Source organism: Oncorhynchus keta, chromosome 4 (genome assembly GCF_023373465.1).
Source record: "Oncorhynchus keta strain PuntledgeMale-10-30-2019 chromosome 4, Oket_V2, whole genome shotgun sequence".
NCBI lineage: Eukaryota > Metazoa > Chordata > Actinopteri > Salmoniformes > Salmonidae > Oncorhynchus > Oncorhynchus keta.
In genome coordinates this window covers 81,024,103-81,051,449 of record NC_068424.1, presented here as the reverse complement: position 1 = coordinate 81,051,449, position 27,347 = coordinate 81,024,103, and the positions used below count along the sequence as shown (strand labels likewise).

General features: G+C 39.4%; 1 protein-coding gene and 1 long non-coding RNA gene across 4 annotated transcripts in view; both read right to left on the bottom strand.

The window, feature by feature from the left end:
* The window catches only part of LOC118381825 (protocadherin-11 X-linked), a 325,295-nt gene extending 306,220 nt beyond the window's left edge, over window positions 1–19,075 (bottom strand). For both annotated transcript variants that reach the window (XM_052517370.1, XM_035768724.2), the window contains exons 1-2: window positions 18,334–19,075; window positions 2,819–3,406 (exon numbers count right to left, since the gene is read on the bottom strand). In XM_052517370.1, coding sequence (XP_052373330.1) covers window positions 2,819–3,358 — 540 coding nt within the window. In that variant the 5' untranslated portion in view covers window positions 3,359–3,406; window positions 18,334–19,075. The remainder of the gene's footprint in view (window positions 1–2,818; window positions 3,407–18,333) is intronic.
* Window positions 19,076–26,197: 7,122 nt separating this feature from the next.
* On the bottom strand, window positions 26,198–27,069 carry LOC127916329 (uncharacterized). 2 transcript variants are annotated; one of them, XR_008094432.1, is made up of 3 exons: window positions 26,839–27,069; window positions 26,611–26,762; window positions 26,198–26,420 (listed from the first exon to the last, which is right to left on the bottom strand). It is a non-coding gene; the product is annotated as an uncharacterized LOC127916329 (long non-coding RNA). The 2 variants fall into 2 exon arrangements; XR_008094422.1 differs by having other exon boundaries at window positions 26,198–26,382.
* Window positions 27,070–27,347: the final 278 nt, after the last annotated feature.

Genomic DNA, 27,347 nt, shown 5'->3' with positions numbered 1-27,347 from the left:
ACTGAATTGAAATAAACAAGAGAAAAAAAGCAAGGATAGGAAATATAAAATCAAATAAAAATAAAAGTGAGGCAAGGATATGAAACAGCTTTGATATACACGAGAGGAGATAACACTCGAAATGAGAGGAGGAGAGGAGATAACAGTCATGAAAGGAGAGGAGTAGATAACAGTCATGAAAGGAGAGGAGGAGAGGAGATAACAGTCGTGAAAGGAGAGGAGGAGAGGAGATAACAGTCATGAAAGGAGAGGAGGAGATAACAGTCATGAAAGGAGAGGAGGAGATAGCAGTCATGAAAGGAGAGGAGGATAGGAGATAACAGTCATGAAAGGAGAGGAGGAGAGGAGATAACAGTCATGAAAGGAGAGGAGGAGAGGAGATAACAGTCATGAAAGGAGAGGAGGAGATAACAGTCATGAAAGGAGAGGAGATAACAGTCATGAAAAGATAGGAGGATATAACAGCCATGATAGGAGAGGAGGAGAGGAGATAACAGTCATGAAATGAGAAGAGGAGAGGAGATAACAGTCATGAAAGGAGAGGAGGAGAGGAGATAACAGTCATGAAAGTAGAGGAGGAGAGGAGATAACAGTCATGAAAGGAGAGGAGGAGATAACAGTCATGAAAGGAGAGGAGGAGATAACAGAGGAGAGGAGATAACAGTCATGAAAAAGATAGGAGGATATAACAGTCATGAAAGATAGTCATGAGAGGAGGAGAGGAGATAACAGTCATGAAAAGATAGGAGGATATAACAGTCATGAAAGGAGAGGAGGAGAGGAGATAACAGTCATGAAAGGAGGGGAGGAGAGGAGATAACAGGAGGAGATAACAGTCATGAAAGGAGAGGAGGAGATAACAGTCATGAAAGGAGAGGAGGAGAGGAGATAACAGTCATGAAAGGAGAGGAGGAGAGGAGATAACAGTCATGAAAGGAGGGGAGGAGATAAGATGAAAGGAGGGAGGAGATAACAGTCATGAAAAGATAGGAGGATATAACAGTCATGAAGGAGAGGAGGAGAGGAGATAACAGTCATGAAATGAGAAGAGGAGAGGAGATAACAGTCATGAAAAGATAGGAGGATATAACAGCCATGAAGGAGAGGAGGAGAGGAGATAACAGTCAGTCATGAAAAGGTGAGAATGACTGGAGATCATCATCGGAGATAAACAGTCATGAATTTTCCAGGAGAGGACATTTCAGCGGGGAGGCTTTGGAGAAATAACTCAGCCAAAATGCAAAGGAGAGAGGAGATAAACAGTTAATTTTCATGAAAGGAGAGGAGGAGTCTCATTAGATACATCAGTCATGAAAGGAGAGGAGGAGATAGCACTTGTCTTTTCCCGTGAGACAACCTGTTATAGAAGACTATCATGAAAAAGGTGATGGGAATGACTGGAAGACTCATCATGTGTTTAGTCCTTGTTATAGAAGACTATCTGTGCCAAACATTTTAGGCTGGTCATTTTTAGTCCATAGAAGACATGAACAATTCCTTGTTATAGAAGACTATCTTCAGCCTTTACATGTGTTTAGTCCTTGTTAGGCTTTGGCACATGTGTTTAATAGAAGACTAACTCATTCAAAAGCAAATTGGTAATGTGTTTAGTCCTTGTTAGAAGACTATCTGAGCAGTGTTTAGTCCTTGTTATAGAAGAACTGTTAATTTTCACACAAAGCAAAGCTTAATATGAGACAGACTATCTGTGACATTGTTTCATTATCATCTGCACAGCCTCGTGTTTAGTCCTAAAAGACATCATCATGTGTTTAGTCCTTGATGAAGACATCTGCTACCTTTTGTGTTTAGTCCTTGTTATAGAAGACTATCTGCTACAGCCTTTACATGTGTTTAGTCCTTGTTATAGAAGACTATCTGCTACAGCCTTTACATGTGTTTAGTCCTTGTTATAGAAGACTATCTGCTACAGCCTTTACATGTGTTTAGTGCCACCTCCGCATAGCAAATGGTGTGCTGCATCTCCTCTCAAAAACTGTAAGAATTAGAATTCACAAGCAGGCCTCAGATAATCTGCAATATTCATCTTCCTCCACGACGTATTGAGTATTGTCTAGACTATGGATGGAGAATGCATGACATTATCCTACTCTCTGTTTTTAGGCCGACTTCATTAAGGCAACTGAGAAAATTGCGCTGCGATTTAATAGAACATCAATTAGATGATAAAAAAAGAACGGTGGGTTCTGCATGAGGCACTTATTAGCATAATACAGTACGGTCCTTTTCTCGGCAATAATCTACAATGTTCCCGACATTTAACCTTTTTTTCCTGGGATTCGGAGGAATATGCTGCATCTGCAATTTCCTAGAGGGACTTTTGTTGTTATGGTTTATAGCAAAACTACACCTTGCTTTTCACTTGCTACACATAATGACATAAAGCCTTTTCAAAGAAAGCATGGTGGTTTCTCGGTGGCCCTAAGGCTCTGTTCTGATTTAAGCGTGGAAACGTTGCTCATACAGTCTGACAACAGAGAACAGCTCTACTAACACACAGCCTTATGGGTTCAACTAAATGCAGGTGAACAGCAGTGATACTGGGAGGGGTGGTACTGTATGCAGCTAGTACCTAGTACATCTACCCCGTCTCTTCTGCTCTTTTGAATTATGGAATATTTTTAAATGATTTAAACTAGCGTTGACAATCTTCTGGAGTTAGCAATTTGTGTAACTGTTTTTCAAACAAATAAGAATGAAAACAAACCATTTTTAAGAATACAAACTATTGATCTTCATGTCAAGCACACAAGCAGTGACAGTCACTCGATACTGATTGAGAGAAGTGTGAGCTCACCTTGACAAGTTCATAGTGTTGGATCCCATTGATCCCCACATCTGGGTCAAATGCAGAGGGCACGGGGTACCGGGTGTTGATGGCAGTGTTCTCTGGGATGGAGATGTTTATTACGGTGGACTGGAAGAGTGGAGCGTTGTCATTGATGTCCTCAATCAGGAACCGGATCTTGACCAGACGGAAGATCTCGTCAGGCAGAACGGCGACCTCGATCTCGTAGAAGCAGCGCTTCTCGTTGAATACTCCTGAGCAGAGCTTCTCTCGGTCGATGCGGTGAGCCGTGGTGAAGATCTCCCCGGTGTTGGCCTCTACCCTCACCAAAGGCACATCGCCCGTTTTGTAGACGGGCTTAAACTGCAATGGCGAGGACAGCTTGAAGTCAGGGTCAAGGTTCAGGTCCAAGTCCTTCCGTAGGTTCCCGATGCGGACATTCTCGGGCTGCTCCTCCCTCACCGTGTAGTCCTTCTCTTGGGCCCAGGACAGCAAGACCAGGCAGGTGAGTAACACCACCAGCACACGAGCATGACCTGCTAAGTCCATAATCAGAGAGGGTGGGAGTATTTTTTTCTTAAGGCTGCAACTCTGTCACTGGGGTAAAGAGAGAAAGAGAGAGAGAGAGAGAGAGAGAGAGGGAGAGGGAGAGGGAGAGAGACAGAGAGAAGGACAGAGAAAGAGTCATGTCTCTGCAAAAGTTACATGACACACAGGTTACGTCTGAAAAGCGCACCCTATTCCCTGTATAGTGCACTACTTTTTGGCACCCTATTCCCTGTATAGTGCACTACTTTTTGGCACCCTATTCCCTGTATAGTGCACTACTTTTTGGCACCCTATTCCCTGTATAGTGCACTACTTTTTGGCACCCTATTCCCTGTATAGTGCACTACTTTTTGGCACCCTATTCCCTTTATAGTGCACTACTTTTTGGCACCCTATTCCCTGCATAGTGCACTACTTTTTGACCAGAGCTCTATGATCAACAACAGTGCACACTTTAGGGAAGAGGGTTTCAGTCAGACCCATGTATTCTGACAGTAATTAGTATGATTGTCCCTTATGGAGAGGGTTGAACGTGACCTATCAACCTAACTAGCTCTGAGCCTGCATCCCTCCAATGTCTTGGAGAGCAAATTAACAGACATTTTACACAATTAACCTTTGATGACACCCCGTTGAACACAAAGACACGAACAGGTTATTAGTTGCCATATTCCATCAATCCGTTACATTGCAGTAATCAACCAATTCATATTTTCATCGGAGGGAGGGTGTGTGTGTGTGTGTGTGTGTGTGTGTGTGTGTGTGTGTGTGTGTGTGTGTGTGTGTGTGTGTGTGTGTGTGTGTGTGTGTGTGTGTGTGTGTGTGTGGGGTGTGTGTGTGTGTGTGTGTGTGTGTGTGTGTGTGTGTGGGTGTGTGTGTGTGTGTGTGTGTGTGTGTGTGTGTGTGTGTGTGTGTGTGTGTGTGTGTGTGTGTGTGTGTGTGTGTGTGCATGTGTGTGTGTGTGTGTGTGTGCGTGCGTGCGTGCGTGTGTGTGTGTGAATCAGAGGAGATCATCATTGGCGTAGTCGATACACAAACTTGTATGAATGTTTTTTGATGAGTTTAGCTAGTGTGAGGCATTACGTTTTTGTACATGAGTTGACCTTGCGGTGTCATCGGGTTTGACAGATATGCATTCTGGGAATCAGTCAGATCGTTACGAGCAGGAAACATGGCGAAACCGTGTGTACTATATATGGGCTATGGTCCTATTTAGGATGCGGACTACATCTATCTTGCAGTGTGGCGGATAGGTGTTACTGCGTGTGCACTATAACCTTCATTTTAATGCACAACCATAGATTAGAAATACACTTTAACAGCAAATTAACTTAAAAGTCTCATTGCGTGAAACAATATGTTCTGCATAACAATTCATTGACGCATTACGAAAGCCACCATGTCTCACATTTAGGATATAATTATATTATCATAGAATATAATCATAAAATTAAATCATTACCATTTTAGTTAATCGAGTTTTCTCTGACATGCTAGATGTATTGTTATTAGACAGAAAAGAAGTGCTCTGTCTGTCTGTCTGCCTGTCTCTCTGTCTCTCTCTCTCTCTCTCTCTCTCTCTCTCTCTCTCTCTCTCTCTCTCTCTCTCTCTATCTCTCTCTGTCACTCTCTCTCTCTCTCTGTCTGTCTCTCTCTCTCTCTCTTCTCTCTCTCTCTCTCTCTGTTCTCTCTCTCTCTCTCTCTCTCTCTCTCTCTCTCTCTCTCTCTCTGTCTCTCTCTCTCTGTCTCTCTCTCTCTCTCTCTCTCTCTCTCTCTCTCTCTCTCTCTCTCTCTCTCTCTCTCTCTATCTCTCTCTATCTCTCTCTCTCTCCCTCTCTCTCTCTCTCTCTCTATCATTAAGTCCATGGTAAATTAGTAAATAGTCAACAGTAAAAAGAATAACACCCTATGGTTTCCAGCACCATCTGACAGTATTCATAAATCAGTGTTTTCTTATTTTATGCCAGTTTACTTGGTAGATAGTTCCACCAATTCTATCATGGGCTTTGTGTGCTAAAACCTGCCTGGAGGGCAAAGGTCCCTATTGCCAAAACCAAACTAGGCCATCCAAAAAGGCAGCATGGAGATATGATGACAGTTGTTCTGCTTCTTATAGCAAGAACAACTTTCAGGTTATTTGGATTAGAATTGACGGTAACAACTATACTTTTTAAAATGTAATTTCAGGTCTCTTTTACAAGGGAGACCAGGACCAGTGGGGACGTACAGTTTGTTTAATTAGTGCATTATCATGCAGTTGTGATGCGTTTTACGATGTGACACGAGGACCCGTCTCTGCTTAGGTATGTAGCGCCCCTCATTGCTGGCTCAGTAAGACACATTTTTTATGTAACTTTAGTATCAAGAAATATTCCAAAATTGTGGAAAGTTTCCTACCACTCCATAAGGGATAGTAATGATCTTATAATCATTTTTGACCCATTTCCATGGATCCCTTGTCTTGCAAAAATACTATTATCATTGGTCAACAAACAGCTATGTCACTATCTATCTGTAAATTGTGTTCTTAATGTTAATTCATCTATCTGGATTCAGACCTAAACATAGCACCACTACGGCTACCATACTTGTTGTAAATTATATTGCAAATACCTTAGATGAAATAATGAATTGTACTGCCATGTTTGTAGCCTTGTCAAAAGCTTCTGATACTGATTCTGATTAATAAGCTGTCCTCCATAGGGTTGGGTAAAGACGTATGTCAACGGTTTCTTAATTATCTCAATGACAGAATTCAGGACATCAAGGTAGATGTGGTCAAAATAGGAGTTCCTTGAGTTTACATAAAGGGGTGCCCCAAGGTTCGATCCTCGGCCCACTACTGTTTACAATCTAAATAAATAACATTGATAATGCTGTAAAATAATGTTTTATATTCAGATGATACAGGTTTGTACTCAATTGCTCCATCGGTGGGCCAAGACTTCTCACATTTGAAGTTGGATTTTTATAGAACTGCAGAGGTCATGGATCTAAAGCTAGTGCTAAATGTAAACAAAACAACATGAATATTTTTTCCTAGGTCCCATAACCCAGATTTAAATGCATTTGTAATGACTAGTTTGAACGGTACACAAATTGAGTGAGTACCTTCCTAGAAATATATTGGTATCTTCCTTGACGACAAACTGTAATTTAAAAAACATGTCACTGAGCTGGTGAAGAAGTTGAAGTTCAAGGTTGGTTTATTTTACAGAAATAAGGTAGGTTTATTACTGGTGATGGTTCTACAACTCACCATTGTTCCCTTAGGTTTATTACTGGTGATGGTTCTAGAACTCACCATTGGACACTTAGGTTTATTACTGATGATGATTCTAGAACTCACCATTGTTCCCTTAGTTGTATTACTGGTGATGTTTCTAGAACTCACCATTGGACACATAGGTTTATTGCTGGTGATGATTCTAGAACTCACCATTGTTCCCTTAGTTTTATTACTGATGATGATTCTAGAACTCACCATTGTTCCCTTAGTTTTATTACTGATGATGATTCTAGAACTCACCATTGTTCCCTTAGTTTTATTACTGATGATGATTCTAGAACTCACCATTGGACACGTAGGTTTATTGCTGGTGATGATTCTAGAACTCACCATTGTGTTTTGTGTCAAAAAGTGGGTTGGGCCTCTTTATATGGAAGGAGAGAACAGCATTGTCTTGTGTTGATCTACAAATCACTGATGCAGAAACGTCCTATGTATCTATCAATTTAGACTTACAAATTGCCAAACCCAGTCTCAGGCTTGAATAACACTGGATGCCCCTTCGGTTTCCACAGATTTGGGTAAAGCTTATTTTAGTTTTTTTTGCGCCCTTTATGTGAAACAATTTACAGAGTCATGATCGGAGACATCTATGTTGATAAATATGTCTGTTTTTCTTAATATGTTTTGTCATGTCGTGTATTGTATGTGTTTGACGTACTCATGCAGGGCTCATCTGTAAAACAGATCCTAGTCTCAGTATGACTTCAAAATAAAGGTGATATAAAATAGGAGAATTCATGACCCCTTTTTAATGTCGAACCTTGGAAGAGATCTTAAAAGAAATAGTACATAACAGCACAGCTGTAATACACTGGGGTTAAACATGGATGTATTCAATAACACTTCGCTTTTCAACGTTATTTTTTACATCATTCCAACAACTTACATTTACATTTAAGTCATTTGGTCCTTCTGTAGCTCAGTTGGTAGAGCATGGCGCTTGTAACGCCAGGGTAGTGGGTTCGATTCCCGGGACCACCCATATGTAAAATGTATGCACACATGACTGTAAGTCGCTTTGGATAAAAGCGTCTGCTAAATGGCATTTATTATTATATTTAGCAGACGCTCTTATCCAGAGCGACTTACATCCAATCACTAACATACGAATGTGTTATTTACGTCTTGCTGCATTCCAGGCCTATCCATCTGATCTCTGAGCATTTATCATAAGCCTTATAGGAGATGTAGACTCACACAACACATTGGTTAGGAGGTAATAAAGAGAGTATCAATCTACCTTTCATTTCCCCTCCCAGAGCCCTTATTTTAATATCCATCACAGAGATGTTGCACAGCTGTGTTGAGAAGCGTTCTGTGGAACTGTTTCTATCGACAGTAAATAGGGACAGAGCTAGTACACTGTCTTGAGCATGAATCCATGACCACCGTATGAAAACTTTACAATATGGGATATCTTACATTGAGATGGTGGTGCCATCTAACTGCCATAGCAGCATCCCTACATGTAAATCAATTACTACAATAGTTGACGGATTTAACGAAACTCGTTTGGAAGGTGTTCTATTGTTAACTCCTATGATCTTATCTGACTGTCTTTCAATCATTGTCATAATGAAGCACTCGGGTGAGACTCATTATAGGGTTAGAATCCTTATAGGGCTTCAGACTCATTAAAGGGATAGACTCATTATAGGGTTAGAATCCTTATAGGATTAGACTCATTAAAGGGATAGACTCATTATAGGGTTAGAATCCTTATAGGATTAGACTCATTAAAGGGATAGACTCATTATAGGGTTAGAATTCTTATAGGATTAGACTCATTAAAGGGATAGACTCATTATAGGGTTAGAATTCTTATAGGATTAGACTCATTAAAGGGATAGACTCATTATAGGGTTAGAATTCTTATAGGATTAGACTCATTAAAGGGATAGACTCATTATAGGGTTAGAATCCTTATAGGATTAGACTCATTAAAGGGATAGACTCATTATAGGATTAGACTCATTATAGACTCATTATAGGGTTAGAATCCTTATAGGGCTTTAGACTCATTAAAGGGATAGACTCATTATAGGATTAGACTCATTATAGACTCATTATAGGGTTAGAATCCTTATAGGGCTTCAGACTCATTAAAGGGATAGACTCATTATAGGGTTAGAATCCTTATAGGATTAGACTCATTAAAGGGATAGACTCATTATAGGATTAGACTCATTATAGACTCATTATAGGGTTAGAATCCTTATAGGGCTTTAGACTCATTAAAGGGATAGACTCATTATAGGATTAGACTCATTATAGACTCATTATAGGGTTAGAATCCTTATAGGGCTTTAGACTCATTATAGTGTTAGACTCATTATAGGGTCAGGGTTAGACTTATTATAGGGTTAGACTCATTATAGGGATAGGCTCATTATAGGGTTACACTCAATTTGGGGTTGGGGTTGAGGTTATTATAGGGTTAGACTCATTATAGGGATAGACTCATTATAGGGTTACACTCAATTTGCGGTTGGGGTTGAGGTCATTATAGGGTTAGACTCATTATAGGGATAGACTCATTATAGGGTTACACTCATTATAGGTTTAGGGTTAGACTCATTATAGGGATAGACTCATTATAGGTTTAGGGTTAGACTCATTATAGGGATAGACTCATTATAGGGTTACACTCATTATAGGTTTAGGGTTAGACTCATTATATGGTTAGACTCATTATATGGTTAGACTCATTATAGGGTTGGGGTTAGACTCATTATAGGGTTAGGGTTAGACTCATTATAGGGTTGGATTCATTATAGCGTTAGACTAATGATAGGGTCCGGGTTAGAATCCTTATAGGATTAGACTCATTATAGGGTTAGACTCATTATACAGTTAGAATCCTTATAGGATTAGACTCATTATAGAGTTAGAATCCTTATAGGGTTAGGGTTAGACTCATTATAGGGTTGAGTTTAGACTCATTATAGGGTTAAACTCATTGTAGGGTTAGACACATTATAAGGTTTGGGTTAGAATCATTAAAGGGTTAAGTTTAGACTCATTATAGGGTTAGGGTTAGACTCATTATAGGGTTTGGGTTAGAATCATTATAGGTTTAGACTCATTATAGGGTTAGACTCGTTATAAGGATAGACTCATTATAGGGTTATGGTTAGACTCAATATAGGGTTAGAATCATTTGGGTTAGACTCAATATAGGGTTAAGTTTAGACTCATTATAGGATTAGTCTCACTATAGGTTTATACTCATTATAGGGATAGACTCAATATTGTGTTAGACTCATTATAGGGTTAGACTCATTATAGGGTTAGACTCATTATAGGGTTAAGATTAGACTCAGTATAGGGTTAGGGTCAGACTCATTATAGGGTTAGACTCATTATAGGGTTAAGGTTAGACTCATTATAGGGTTAGGGTTAGACTCATTATATGGTTAGGGTTAGACTCATTATAGGGTTAGGTTTAGACTCATTATAGGGTTAGGGTTAGACTCATTATAGGATTAGACTCATTATAGGGTTAAGGTTAGACTCATTATAGGGTTAGGGTTAGACTCATTATAGGATTAGACTCATTATAGGGTTAGGGTCAGACTCATTATAGGGTTAGACTCATTATAGGGTTAAGGTTAGACTCATTATAGGGTTACGGTTAGACTCATTATAGGGTTGGGGTTAGACTCATTATAGGGTTGGTGTTATTATATTAGATTCATTATCGGGATAGACTCATTATAGGGATAGGCTCATTATAATGTTAGGGTTAGACTCATTATAGGATTAGACTCATTATAGGGTTAGATTCATTATCGGGATAGACTCATTATAGGATTAGGGTTAGACTCATTATAGGTTTGGGGTTAGACTCATTATAGGGATGTGTTTAGTCTCGTTATAGGGTTAGGGTTAGACTCATTATAAGGTTTAGACTCATCATAGGGTTAGGTTTAGTCTCATTATAGGGTTAGGTTTAGACTCATTATAGGGTTAGGTTTAGACTCATTATAGGGTTGGGGTTAGACTCATTATAGGGTTAGGTTTAGACTCATTATAGGGTTGGTGTTAGACTCATTTAAGGGTTGGGGTTAGACTCATTATAGGGTTAGGTTTAGACTCATTATAGGGTTAGCTTTAGACTCATTATAGGGTTAGGGTTAGACTCATTATAGGGTTAGGTTTAGACTCATTATAGGGTTAGGTTTAGACTCATTATAGGGTTAGGTTTAGACTCATTATAGGGTTAGGTTTAGACTCATTATAGGGTTGGGGTTAGACTCATTATAGGGTTAGGTTTAGACTCATTATAGGGTTGGTGTTAGACTCATTTAAGGGTTGGGGTTAGACTCATTATAGGGTTAGGTTTAGACTCATTATAGGGTTAGGTTTAGACTCATTATAGGGTTAGGTTTAGACTCATTATAGGGTTAGGTTTAGACTCATTATAGGGTTAGGTTTAGACTCATTATAGGGTTAGGTTTAGACTCATTATAGGGTTAGGTTTAGACTCATTGTAGGGGTATGGTTTAGACTCATTATAGGGTTGGGGTTAGACACATTATAGGGTTGGGGTTAGACTCATTATAGGATTAGGTTTAGACTCATTATAGGGTTATGGTTAGACTCATTATAGGGTTAGGTTTAGACTCATTATAGGGTTAGGTTTAGACTCATTATAGGGTTGGGGTTAGACTCATCATAGGGTTAGGTTTAGACTCATTATAGGGTTAGGTTTAGACTCATTATAGGGTTGGGGTTAGACACATTATAGGGTTGGGGTTAGACTCATTATAGGATTAGGTTTAGACTCATTATAGGGTTAGGTTTAGACTCATTATAGGGTTAGGTTTAGACTCATTATAGGGTTAGGTTTAGACTCATTATAGGGTTAGGTTTAGACTCATTATAGGGTTAGGTTTAGACTCATTATAGGGTTAGGTTTAGACTCATTATCGGGTTAGGTGTAGACTCATTATAGGGTTAGGTTTAGACTCATTATAGGGTTAGGTTTAGACTCATTATAGGGTTAGGTTTAGACTCATTATAGGGTTAGGTTTAGACTCACTATAGGGTTAGGGTTAGACTCATTATAGGGTTGGGGTTAGACTCATTATAGGGTTAGGTTTAGACTCATTATAGGGTTAGGTTTAGACTCATTATAGGGTTGGGGTTAGACTCATTATAGGTTTAAACTCATTATAGGGTTAGGTTTAGACTCATTATAGGGTTAGGTTTAGACTCATTATAGGGTTGGGGTTAGACTCATTATAGGTTTAAACTCATTATAGGGTTAGGTTTAGACTCATTATAGGGTTAGGTTTAGACTCATTATAGGGTTAGGTTTAGACTCATTATAGGGTTTGGTTTAGACTCATTATAGGGTTATGGTTAGACTCATTATAGGGTTAGGTTTAGACTCATTATAGGGTTAGGTTTAGACTCATTATAGGGTTGGGGTTAGACTCATCATAGGGTTAGGTTTAGACTCATTATAGGGTTAGGTTTAGACTCATTATAGGGTTGGGGTTAGACACATTATAGGGTTGGGGTTAGACTCATTATAGGATTAGGTTTAGACTCATTATAGGGTTAGGTTTAGACTCATTATAGGGTTAGGTTTAGACTCATTATAGGGTTAGGTTTAGACTCATTATAGGGTTAGGTTTAGACTCATTATAGGGTTAGGTTTAGACTCATTATAGGGTTAGGTTTAGACTCATTATCGGGTTAGGTGTAGACTCATTATAGGGTTAGGTTTAGACTCATTATAGGGTTAGGTTTAGACTCATTATAGGGTTAGGTTTAGACTCATTATAGGGTTAGGTTTAGACTCACTATAGGGTTAGGGTTAGACTCATTATAGGGTTGGGGTTACTCATTATAGGGTTAGGTTTAGACTCATTATAGGGTTAGGTTTAGACTCATTATAGGGTTGGGGTTAGACTCATTATAGGTTTAAACTCATTATAGGGTTAGGTTTAGACTCATTATAGGGTTAGGTTTAGACTCATTATAGGGTTGGGGTTAGACTCATTATAGGTTTAAACTCATTATAGGGTTAGGTTTAGACTCATTATAGGGTTAGGTTTAGACTCACTATAGGGTTATGGTTAGACTCATTATAGGGTTGGGGTTAGACTCATTATAGGGTTAGGTTTAGACTCATTATAGGATTAGGTTTAGACTCATTATAGGGTTAGGTTTAGACTCATTATAGGGTTAGGTTTAGACTCATTATAGGGTTAGGTTTAGACTCATTATAGGGTTAGGTTTAGACTCATTATAGGGTTAGGTTTAGACTCATTATAGGGTTAGGTTTAGACTCATTATAGGGTTAGGTTTAGACTCATTATAGGGTTAGGTTTAGACTCATTATAGCGTTGGGGTTAGACTCATTATAGGGTTGGGGTTAGACTCATTATAGGGTTAGGGTTAGACTCATTATAGGGTTAGGTTTAGACTCATTATAGGGTTAGGTTTAGACTCATTATAGGGTTAGGGTTAGACTCATTATAGGGTTAGGTTTAGACTCATTATAGGGTTAGGTTTAGACTCATTATAGCGTTGGTTAGACTCATTATAGGGTTGGGGTTAGACTCATTATAGGGTTAGGGTTAGACTCATTATAGGGTTAGGGTTAGACTCATTATAGGGTTGGGGTTAGACTCATTATAGGTTTAGGTTTAGACTCATTATAGGGTTAGGTTTAGACTCATTATAGGGTTAGGTTTAGACTCATTATAGGGTTGGGGTTAGACTCATTATAGGGTTGGGGTTAGACTCATTATAGGGTTAGGGTTAGACTCATTATAGGGTTAGGTTTAGACTCATTATAGGGTTAGGTTTAGACTCATTATAGGGTTAGGGTTAGACTCATTATAGGTTTAGGTTTAGACTCATTATAGGGTTAGGTTTAGACTCATTATAGGGTTGGGGTTAGACTCATTATAGGGTTAGGGTTAGACTCATTATAGGGTTAGGTTTAGACTCATTATAGGGTTAGGTTTAGACTCATTATAGGGTTAGGGTTAGACTCATTATAGGTTTAGGTTTAGACTCATTATAGGGTTGGGGTTAGACTCATTATAGGGTTAGGGTTAGACTCATTATAGGGTTAGGTTTAGACTCATTATAGGGTTAGGTTTAGACTCATTATAGGGTTAGGGTTAGACTCATTATAGGTTTAGGTTTAGACTCATTATAGGGTTGGGGTTAGACTCATTATAAGCCTTTTTGGGTTAGAAAAGCATTGCCTACGGTATCTACATGACAGCCATCCATGTGAAGGTTACTCTCAGCAGCACAGATACTTGTATAAAAACAGAGTCATATTAATGAAAACACTGCGTGGGGGTTGTGATTTGTTTGTCTTTGAAGTTTTCACCTTTCCTAGAGAGAAAGAAGGGTTCATTTAGCCATGTTCTGCACAGATCTTTTTCCAAATTACACCATCTTCAAAACTATGCATTGGGCAGATTGAGCAATGAGCTACAACTTTTACAGTTTCAAAAAAGAACAGTTTGACAACGAAGAATTGGGAAAATAATGAATGAACGAATAATGAAAATAAAGTTTAAATGTCAATCAAGCAGAACATCTTTCCATGCTAACATTTCACTAGGCTCCAGAAAGAGCTATTTTGAGCCCTCGGCGAGACAACTCTGCTTCTCTCCTCTCTGGAGACAGAGCTGAACGGGGGAGGCTAGTAGCAGACAGCTCCTGGATTACTTTACATGACAATATGATGGACAGGCCGTTCGGGCAGGCTAGTATTATCAGACTGAGCTGTGGCAGAGGAGAGAGGGGGGAGGGGGAACACCTTCACCTTCCCAAAGAATGTATTTATCTGGCATCTTAAACGGAAGATTGATGGAGTCACTCCAGAAATGTTGTTCTCTATCCCCAAAACTGTGATTTGGATGTCCATGGATATACATGAAGAGATATTTCTTAAAGCCTTGCAAGCTGGACTTGCAAAGCGACACAATCTTGGTAACCCCAGTCTCTATCTCTCTTGGTTTCATGGAGCTACGACAGACTGGCAGACAGACAGGTATATTGTCAAGATCTATTCAGTCTTCCTTTAAAAGATCTACAGCCTAGAAGTTTCCTTATCTAGTTGTCACAAGAGGAATAATGGTAGATTTCTCATCACTGAGTAATGAATGTGGTCTTCAGAGCTGGGACAGAGAAGATTCCTGCTGATAAGAATGAACCATTTTAAAAATAGCTAATTAGTATTGTCTTTTTGACATTTTAGCTCAGATAAGACTAATACATTGTCAATGTCTTAATTCTTCGGTCAAATTTGTAAAAATCGAATTTAGTCCCAATGTACAGTAAATGCATCAATCATATATCAATCCCGAGGTAAAATAAATCAAACATTTCAAAGTTATGAGATTTGTTTTTTGCTTTTGTGCAGTTGCATTATTTTCTGGATAGAAATGTCAACACGGTGAGATAATAATAAAAAAATAATTTATGTTTTTAATATGAGAAAGAAAAACGTCAAGATCTACCATAGATGCATCACTAAGAATGACCAACACAGAGGTGATAATGTCACAAAAAAATTGGCATGAAAATCCTTTACATCGTGTCACGTCAGTTCATGTGATAACACTCTGAGTACCTCTAGAGGGCAGTGAAGAGACATGTCAGTTAATTACACATGGAATACTACCAGCGCCAATATAAATATCAGGATCATTTGAACATCTAATGCTAAAGAGTAAAATTAAAAAATGTTTGCTAACATTTGCTTTATTCAAACTTTTGATTGGATAGTCAAAAAAACCTTCAAATCTATTTTTATTTTTCACAAACACAAGTTTGTTTGGTAGCTATTGAAAGTGGTAAATAGTATTAGTTCAGAATATAATTTAAAAAATTTATAGGAAAGGGAATAGCAATCATTCTCGAGAAAAACCATTGGTTTGGTAAGCCTTTTTTTTAACATCTATGCATTTGGAGAGGAAAAATAGTAGTCTAGCACAGCAGGATTAAACGAGACGTGTTTGTTGTGTTAGCCAAAGAGTCGATGAAGACTATACTGTTCACAATAAAATACACATAATTGATACCCTTGACTGTGTTTCTCTGTTTGATGTTGAACATGCAATACGAGACAGACATTTATGTATGTGCAAATGTTTATCGTTCTAAATCATTGTGGAAGTTAGGCTACTGAAGAAATATAGACGCGATTTAAATTTAAAAAACAATTATAGTTCAAGTTGTATTTGTCACATGCACAAGTACAGTGAAATTCATAACTTGAATGCTCTACCCAACAGCGGCAGTAATCAATATCAAAATAGCCAATACAAATGAAGCATATAATAAAGACAAGCACAGTGCCAATAACACAAGGAAAATGTCCAGGGCTACTGGAGTGTTTCAGGTACATATGTAGATATAGTAGGGTATTAGAGAACGTGACTGGTAGCAGGATTAGTATTAATAATAATAATAATGATAATACTAATAATAATAATAGTCATATAAAAAAATATATTATAATATAATTTAATATATATGATAATAATAATAGAATATATATGATATCAATAATATAATATAGTGCATATGATAATAATAATACAATATAATATATATGATGATAATAATATAATATAATATATATGATAATAATAATATAATATATATGGTAATAATAATATAATATAATATATATGGTAATAATAATATGATGTAGTAGATATGATAATAATAATATAATAAAATATATATGATAACAATAAGATAGTATATTATATATGGCAATAATAATATAGTACATATGATAATAATACTATAATATAATAAATATGAGAATAATAATATGATATAATATATTTGATAATATAATATAATGTAATATATATGATAATAATAATATAATATATATGAACATAATAATATAATATATATGATAATAATAAAATAATTAAAAAATATATAATAATAATATCATATAATAAATACGATAAGAGGAAAAAGGAGGACCATTCACAACCACATTTTGAAGCTTGCAACGGAAGTCTCAGATATTGTTTTGGACACTGTTGATATAGCTTCACCAGCTATAAAACCACGAACCAATATAAAACCAGCTACTTATGAATTGGTGGACTTGTAAGAGGCAACACCAGACACAGTTAAAATTGCACATCCAAGTAGAACACTCAGACGTCATACTTCACTACCATTGAAGAATAGTTTAATTACCACAACAACAACAGGACAACTTAGCACTGGTGTACATTTGAATGACTGCAAAACTAAGAGACTGTCGATGTGTTATGATCACTAAGGTGTAGATCTAAGAACTTAAGCGCTATCAATCTCTGTTAGCCTACACTGCCTACACCATATCATTTATCCGAAAAGCTTAGAAGACTCAACACGTCTTTCTAAGAGTAAATTCAGACATGTCTTGTATAAGTCAGAAAATCATTGAGGAATCAATCTTGGATAACCTGCTGTGAATAAAATGTGAATAGCCTCCAGTTGCTCAAACAAGGAATAGACCTACGGTTCGTTTTTATAATAATAATCGCCCTCTACAATAACAGTATGACCTCGCCTGCTATGTAAAAATGTAAAGGCTATATGGTAGTGACTATGTTGCCCATGTGAATCCCCTCAATAAAATGAGCATGGATAGCCTTGTGCATGTCCTTTTCGAGCATGGAGCGTGTGGGTACTGTGTTTACTGTACAGCATATGTGTTACTCAAGAGCACTAATCAGTCCCTATATATCAAATAATGGACCTGCTGACAATGCTTTTGTAAAAAGGGGATAATGCCCCTGAAGTTGAAAGGATAAACGCTGCATTCCAGTCGCTGTGTGCATTATCCATAATGCAATTTGACCAGGGAGGTCCGCTTTAATTATGAAACTCATTAACCGTCATTAGGGTTAGCAGTGTGGTTAAGATTAGGTATAAAATCAGATTTTTATGACTTTGTGGCTGTGCCAGCTAGTGACCGCTCTGCTAACCTGCTCATTCAACGTGCAGTCAAAAACTCACCTGCCGAAAAGTATGCGGTAGCCTAGTTTACACAGCCTACTTAAACACGAATTTGAAAAAAAGTATACCAATGTTGACCACGCACACATTGAATAACTCATGACCGACAATAATGGTCATGAGACAGCTATGGTTGAATAGTCTATTCAACAATACCCTATAGGCTGCTTGAAGAAAACACAGTATAAATGTTTTGAAACGTGTCGTGATCATAACTATAAAGACATTTACTATAACGAGATGAATGTTGTTGTCTTTGTACACGATAGATGTTGGACTGACCAAATCCGATGCGTAAAAAGAATGCCTCAATGGGTGTCTCGTTTTAACGCTGAATGTGATTATTGTGTTTGTTTTTTATTTTTTATCTATAAGTTGTTTGATAACATTTTTATGGTGCCATACCTGCAATCCTGTAACTGAGCGACGCGAATCAACTGCTATGTGGCATCCGGTCCGTAGGAATATAGCCTACAGTTTGCGTAAATTGATGGTCAATTTGGCTTCCTATATTTGACCATTATCATAACATTATTTTCCTCTAGATCGGTTGAATACTTTCCTTTTAAATGTACCTATAATTTTCATATGACATGATACCGTAAAAACTTGTAGGATTGTATTCAGAATGAAATAAACTAATATTAGAAATGGATGATGTTACCTGTCTTTACTTGACACTAGTGATAGTAATGTTGACCTTCTATCCCTTGAAACAGAATATGGAAAATCAATCGCAATTCCCGTCACGTAGCGACATCAGTGCTTTAGAAGAAGAAGTGCCATAGAATTACACTGAAGTGGAAAAGTGGAGAAAAAAAGATCCTCTTCTGGTAGCGGGAATCAAACAAAAAACACACATCAGGGTAGGGTTATCCACTACAGCAAATGATCCATGTCCTAAAAAAAAGTCTATGGTCCACATGCGAGAGGCAAAGGCAATGATTGCAGAATATTTGTTTGTAACTCAAAGAGCCTATGTAATTCCTCTTCAGATATCGTGGGTTAACTGTGGTTCAATCGCGGGCGGCAGGAGAGCTGCTGATGGTCCAAGTCGCTTGATTTACATGAAATAGCCCTGCGTGTGTTTTAAAATGCTCTCTCTTGCAACAAATGGTGCAAATCGCTTGTATGGAAGACCGTTTCATTGATCATGTGTAACAGCGTTTTAACAATGCGCATAAACTTCCATCCAAGAGCGCACAAAAATTAAACAGTTTGGTACGATTACTGAAAACTTCAGCTTTTTCGGCACAGTTTTTTTTAAAGGTTATTATTCAGCAACAAAAAATAACATATAAATGGGCTGTAGCCTGGGTAGTGTTCTGTCCCCCAACGGAGTTTGATGAAAGTGTTCCTTAGTGCGGTATCACTTACAGCGGGGCTGAAATAGACGTTATGCTGTATCTGTGTGCTAAGCTGTGCCTAGTTGTCTCAGTAGTATTGCATGAACCCGGTCCCTTAGTACTGCCCACCTCTCTGCCTCCAACTGACATCACTGTGGGAGGAGGGGCCTACAATACATATTACAGATCCCATCCTCTCCAATCCTCTTAAAGCTGCACTGCCGAGGAGCTCCCTGCATTGAGTTTTAGCTGGATGTCGAGTCTTGTGTTGACCACTACAAACACCACAAGATTCATCGGCTCTGCTGAAACCTGGCTCCAATAACTGCCTGAGAAAGAAGGGGGACTGCACTAGCTTACCCTAACTCCCCCACATTGACTCCCACACATTGACTCTGCACCAGTACCCCCCTGTACATAGCCCAGCTGCTGTTATTTTACTGCAACTCTTTAATCATTTTTATGTTTTATTTTTTTACTTATCTATTTCTTACCTAAAACGTATTTTTCTTAAACTGCATTGTTGGTTAAGGGTTTGTAGGTAAGCATTTCACTGTAACGTCTACACGTGTTCTATTCGGTACGTGTGACAAATACAATTTGATTTGACTTTAGTGATTTGGTAACCGCCTGAGAAAGAGAGGGCACTGCACTAACCTAGCCTGGCTCCAATGACCACCTGAGAAAGAGAGGGCACTGCACTAGCCTAGCCTGGCTCCAATGACCACCTGAGAAAGAGAGGGCACTGCACTAGCCTAGCCTGGCTCCAATAACCACCTGAGAAAGAGAGGGCCTAGCCTGGCTCCAATGACCACCTGAGAAAGAGAGGGCACTGCACTAGCCTAGCCTGGCTCCAATAACCACCTGAGAAAGAACTGACTAACCTAGCCTGGCTCCAGGAAAGAGAGGGCACTGCACTAACCTAGCCTGGCTCCAAAAACCACCTGAGAAAGAGAGGGCACTGCACCACCTAACCTGCAGCCTGGCTCCAACCTAACCACCTGAGAAACCACCTGAGAAAGAGAGGGCACTGCACTAACCTAGCCTGGCTCCAATAACCACCTGAGAAAGAGAGGGCACTGCACTAACCTAGCCTGGCTCCAATAACCACCTGAGAAAGAGAGGGCACTGCACTAACCTAGCCTGGCTCCAATAACCACCTGAGAAAGAGAGGGCACTGCACTAACCTAGCCTGGCTCCAATAACCACCTGAGAAAGAGAGGGCACTGCACTAACCTAGCCTGGCTCCAATAACCACCTGAGAAAGAGAGGGCACTGCACTAACCTTGCCTGGCTCCAATAACCGCCTGAGAAAGAGAGGGCACTGCACTAACCTAGCCTGGCTCCAATTCCCTATAGGAAACACTAAGCATAAAGTTGCTCTTAAAGTTGCTCATACTGTATACCTCAGTTATAACAATGTTACAACATTATAATAATATGCAGTTTCGTGTTAATGTCTCTGTTATCGCAAATGTGTTTTTTAAAAATGCTTTTAAAAAGTAAATACAGTCCATAATCAACTTGGGTGATTACTCACCTCGAACTGGACGAAGTCGTTTTCTTTAATGAGTCGGACGGGAAGGATATACTCCAAACATCCGAACAGACCCTCATCCCGTCATTCGCTGGAGAAGGAAAAGAGATTTGTCAAAAAGAGATCAGGGTGACTTGTGAGGATCAGGTAATCAATGGCTAATCTGCCTTTTCCCTCCGTACTGCTAGCTAATGTTCAATCGCTGGAAAATAAAAGGGACGAAACGATAGCACATATATCCTACCAACGGGATACTAAAAACGGTAATGTTTGGCTGAACGACATACATACTGAATAACATACAGCTGGCTGGATAGAACAGCAGCCTCTGGTAAGACACGGGGCGGGGGCCTACGCATATTTGTAAACAACAGCTGGTGCAGGATATCTAAGGAAGTCTCAAGGTTCTGCTCGACTGAGGTAGAGTATCTCACGATAAGCTGTGGACCACACTATCTACCTAGAGAGTTTTCATGAGTATTTTTCGCAGCTCAATAAGCTGTATACCGACATAAGCAAACAGGAAAACACTCATCCAGAGGTGACGCTCCTAGTGGCCGGGGACTTTAATGCAGGGAAACTTAAATCAGTTTTACCTCATTTCTACCAGCATGTTAAATGTGCAACCAAAGGGAAAAAACTCCAGACCACCTTTACTCCAGACACAGAGATGTGTACAATGTTCTCCCTCGCTTTCCATTTGGCAAATCTGACCCCCCCAAAAATCTAGATCAACTGTACTCTACACACAGAGACACGTACAAAGCTCTCCCTCGCCCTCCATTTGGTAAATCCAACCACAATTCTATCCGTCTGAATCCTGCTTACAAGCAAAAATTAAAGCAGGAATCACCAGTGGCTCTGTCTATTAAAAAAGTGGTCAGATGAAGCAGATGCTAAACTACAGAAATGTTTTGCTAGCAGAGACTGGAATATGTTCTGGGATTCTTCCGATGGCAATGAGGAGTACACCACATCAGTCACTGGCTTCATCAATAAGTGCATCGATGACGTCTTCCCCAAAGTGACAGTATGAAACCCAACCAGAAGCCATGGATTACAGTCAACATTTGCACTGAGCTGCCACTTTCAAGGAGCGAGACTCTAACCTGGAAGCTTATAAGAAATCCTTCTATGCCCTCCGACGAACCAACAAACAGTCAAAGCGTCAATACAGGACAAAGATCGAATCGTACTACACCGGCTCTGACGATCATCGGATGTGGCAGGGCTGGCAAACCATTACAGACTACAAAGGGAAGCACAGCAGAGAGATGCCCAGCAACACAAGCCTACCAGACAAGCTAAATATCTTCTATGCTCGCTTCGAGGCAAGTAACACTAAACATACATGAGAGCATCAGCTGTTCCGGACGACTTTGTGATCACGCTCTCTGCAGATGATGTGAGTAAGACCTTCAAAAAAGGTCAACATTTACAAGGCCGCAGGGCCAAACGGATTACCAGGACATGTACACCGAGCATGCGCTGACCAACTGGCAAGTGTCTTCACTGACATAATCAACCTCTCCCTGTCTGAATCTGTAATACCAACACGCTTCAAGCAGACCACCACAGTCCCTGTGACCAAGAACAGTAAGGTAACCTGCCTAAATGACTACCGACCCGTAGCACTCACGCCTGTAACCATGAAATGCTTTGAAAGGCTGGTCATGGCTCACATCAACACCATTATTCTAGAAACCCTAGACCCACTCCAATTTGCATACCGTACCAACAGATCCACAGATGATGCAATCTTTTTTGCATTCCACACTGCCCTTTCCCACCTGGACAAAATGAACACCTGTGTGAGAATGCTATTCATTGACTACAGCTCAGCGTTCAGCCACATATTTCCCTCAAAGCTCATCACTAAGCTAATGTCCCTGGGGCTAAACACCTCCCTCTGCAACTGGATCCTGGACTTCCTGACGGGCAACGCCAACGTGGTAAGGGTAGGTAACAACACATCCACCACACTGATCCTCAATACGGGGTTCCCTTAGCGGTGCATGCTCAGTCCCTTCCTGTACTCATGACAGTATTCATGACAGTTCTCAGTACTGTACTCATGACTGCACGGCCAGGCATGACTCCAACATCATAATTAAGTTTGCCTAAGTCCACAGTGGAAGGCCTGATCAACGATGAGACAGTCTATAGGGAGGAGGTCAGAGACCTTACCATGTGGTACCAGGAAAACAACATCTCCCTCAACGTGATCAAGACAAAGGAGATGATTGTGGACAACAGGAAAAGGAGGACCGAGCACACCCACATTCTCATCGACGGGGCTGTAGTGGATCAGGTTGAGAGCTTCAAGTCCCTGGCGTCCACATCACCAACAAACTAACATGGTCTAAGCACACCAAGACAGTCGTGAAGAGGGCACAGCAAAACCTATTCCTCCTCAGGAGACTGAAAAGGTTGGGCATGGATCCTCCAAATGTTTTACATCTGCACCATCGAGAGCATCCAGACTAGTTGTATCACTGCTTGGTAGAGCAACTGCTCGGCATCCGACCGCAAGGCACTACAAAAGGTAGTGTGAACGGCCAAGCTTCCTGCCATCCAGGACCTCTATTAGGTGGTGTCAGGCGAAGGCCCTAAAAATTGTCAAAGACTCCAGCCACCCTAGTCATAGACTGTTCTCTTTGCTACCGCACGGGGTACTGGAGAGCCAAGTCTACACTACCGTTCCAAAGTTTGGGGTTACTTAGAAATGTCCTTGTTTTTTAAAAGAAAAATCCATTAAAATAACAGCAAATTGATCAGAAATACAGTGTAGACATTGTTAATGTTGTAAATGACTATTGTAACTGGAAACGGCTGATTTTTTTATGGAATATCTACATGGGCGTAGAGAGGCCCATTATCAGAAACCATTTCTCCTGTGTTCCAATGGCACGTTGTGTTAGCTAATCCAAGTTTTAATTTTAAAAGGCTAATTGATCACCTGTCTCAACATCAACAGTAAAGAGGCGACTCAGGGATGCTGGCCTTCGAGGCAGAGTTCCTCTGTCTAGTGTCTGTGTTCTTTTTCCCATCTTTTTTCTTTATATTGGCCAGTCTGAGATATGGCTTTTTCTTTGCAACTCTGCCTAGAAGGCCAGCGTCCCGGAGTCGCCTCTTCACTGTTGACGTTGAGACCGGTGTTTTGCAGGTACTATTTAATGAAGCTGCCAGTTGAGGACTTGTGATGCGTCTGTTTCTCAAACTAGACACTCTAATGTACTTGTCCTCTTGCTCAGTTGTGCACCGGGGCCTCCCATTCCTCTTTCTATTCTGTTTATAGCCAGTTTGCGCTGTTCTGTGAAGGGAGTAGTACATAGTACACAGCGTTGTACAAGATCTTCATTTCCTTGCCAATTTCTCGCATGGAATAGCTTTAATTCCTCAGAACAATAATAGACCGACGAGTTTCAGAAGAAAGTTATTTGTTTCCGGACATTTTGAGCCTGTAATCAAACCCACAAATGCTGATGCTCCAGATACTCAACTAGTCTAAGGAAGGACAGTTTAATTGTTTCTTTAATCAGTACAACAGTTTTCAGCTGTGCTAACATAATTGCAAAATATTCTTATAATGATCAATTAGCCTTTTAAAATAATAAACTTGGATTAGCTAACACAACGTGCCATTGGAACACAGGAGTGATGGTTCCTGATAATGGGCCACTGTACGCCTATGGACAATTTAAGTTTACATACACTTAGGTTGGAGTCATTAAAACTCACTTTTCAACCACTCCAAACATTTCTTATTAACAAACTACAGTTTGGGCAAGTCGGTTAGGACATCTACTTTGTTCATGACACAAGTCATTTTTCCAACAATTGTTTACAGACAGATTATTTCACTTATAATTCAACTTATCACAACTCCAGTGGATCAGAAGTTTACATACACTAAGTTGAACAGCTTGGAACATACTTAAACAGCTTGGAACATTACAGAAAATTATGGCATGGCTTTAGAAGCTTCTGATAGGCTAATTGACATATTTTGAGTCAATTGGAGGTGTACCTGTGGATGTATTTCAAGGCCTACTTTCAAACTCAGTGCCAATTTGCTTGACATCATGGGAAAATCTAAAGAAATCTGCCAAGACCTAAGAAAAAAATTATAGACCTCCACAAGTTTGGTTCATCCTTGGGAGCAATTTCCAAATGACTGAAGGTACCACGTTCATCTGTACAAACAATAGTACGCAAGTATAAACACCACGGGAGCACGCAGTGTGAAAAGTGAAAAATCAATCCCAGAACAACAGCAAAGTACCTTGTGAAGATGCTGGAGGAAACAGGTACAAAAGTATCTATATCCACAGTAAAACGAGTCCTATATCGACATAACCTGAACGGCCGCTCAGCAAGGAAGAATCCACTGCTTCAAAACTGCCATAAAAGGCCAGACTACGGTTTGCAACTGCACATGTGGACAAAGATTGTACTTTTTGGAGAAATGTCCTCTGGTCTGATGAAACAAAAATAGAACTGTTTGCCCATAATGACCATCATTATGTTTGGAGGAAAAGCTTGCAGGCTAAAGAACACCATCCCAACCGTGAAGCACGGGGGTGGCAGCATCATGTTGTGGGGGTGCTTTGCTGCAGGAGGGACTGGCGCACTTCACAAAATAGATGGAAGAGGAAAGGAAATGATGTGAAAAAATTGAAGCAACATCTCAAGATATCAGTCAGGAAGTTAAAGCTTGGTCGCAAATGGGTCTTCCAAATGGACACTGACCCCAAGCATACTTCCAAAGTTGTGGCAAAATGGCTTAAGGACAACAAAGTCAAGGTATTGGAGTGGCCATCACAAAGCCAAAATTCACCCAATTTATTGTGGGAAACTTGTGGAAGGCTACTTGAAACGTTTTGACTCAAGTGAAACCTATTTAAAAGCAATGCTACTTAATACTAATTGAGTGTACAGTATGTAAACTTCTGACCCACTGTGAATGTGATGAAATATATAGAAGCTGAAATAAATCATTCTCTCTGCTATTATTGACATTTCACATTCTGAAATTAAAGTGGAGATTCTAACCTAAGACAGGTAATTTTTAATTGGATTAAATGTCAGGAATTGTGAAAAACTGAGTTTAAATGTATTTGGCTAAAGTGTATGTACATTTCTGACTTCAACTGTAGATATTCAATTTTTTTTAAATCAGTTCTTTCCAGCTACAATAGTAATTTACGATATTAACAACAATTTGATGTTATTATAATGGACAGAAAAATGTGCTTTTCTTTCAAAAACAAGGACATTTCTAAGTGACCCCAAACTTTTGAACGGTAGTGTAGGTCCAAAAGGCCTCTAAACAGCTTTTACCTCCAAGCCTTAAGACTCCTGAACAGCTAATCAAATGGCTACCCAGACTATTTGCATTGCCCCCCCTCTACGCTGCTGCTACTCTCTGTTATTATTCATGCATAGTCACTTTAATAATTCTACCTACATGTACATACTCACTCAATTACCTCGATAACGGTGCCCCAGCACATTGACTCTGTACCAGTACCCCCTGTATAAAGCCCTGCTGTTGTTATTTACTGCTGCTCTTTAATTATTTGTTACTTTTCTTACTTTTTGGGGGATATTTTCTTGAAACTGCATTGTTGGTTAAGGGTTTGTAAGTAAGCATTTCACTGTAAGGTCTACTACACCTGTTGTATTCAGCATTTCACTGTAAGGTCTACTACACCTGTTGTATTCAGCATTTCACGGTAAGGTCTACTACACCTGTTGTATTCAGCATTTCACGGTAAGGTCTACTACACCTGTTGTATTCAGCATTTCACTGTAAGGTCTACTACACCTGTTGTATTCAGCATTTCACTGTAAGGTCTACTACACCTGTTGTATTCAGCATTTCACTGTAAGGTCTACTACACCTGTTGTATTCAGCATTTCACTGTAAGGTCTACTACACCTGTTGTATTCAGCATTTCACTGTAAGGTCTACTACACCTGTTGTATTCAGCATTTCACTGTAAGGTCTACTACACCTGTTGTATTCAGCATTTCACTGTAAGGTCTACTACACCTGTTGTATTCAGCATTTCACGGTAAGGTCTACTACACCTGTTGTATTCAGCATTTCACTGTAAGGTCTACTACACCTGTTGTATTCAGCATTTCACTGTAAGGTCTACTACACCTGTTGTATTCAGCATTTCACTGTAAGGTCTACTACACCTGTTGTATTCAGCATTTTACTGTAAGGTCTACTACACCTGTTGTATTCAGCATTTCACTGTAAGGTCTACTACACCTGTTGTATTCAGCATTTCACTGTAAGGTCTACTACACCTGTTGTATTCAGCATTTCACTGTAAGGTCTACTACACCTGTTGTATTCAGCATTTCACTGTAAGGTCTACTACACCTGTTGTATTCAGCATTTCACTGTAAGGTCTACTACACCTGTTGTATTCAGCATTTCACGGTAAGGTCTACTACACCTGTTGTATTCAGCATTTCACTGTAAGGTCTACTACACCTGTTGTATTCGACACGGGACAAATACAATAGATTTTTTTTTATTAACAAGTGGGCCTTTCATATGTGACTAATTACAAATTGGTGAAGGAATACTGTTTATCTCCATTTAGACAGTTAGGATGTCTATAATGACCTTATATGTATGGTTAATTGGGCATACTCCACAATTCAGGTGTCAAAAGGGGGTGTTAGTGAGCCTTGAAAAGGTCATCAGAGGTCAAAGTTCCCTACACCATGTAACAATTGATCACCTCTGTCAATTTAACTCTGCCTTCATGC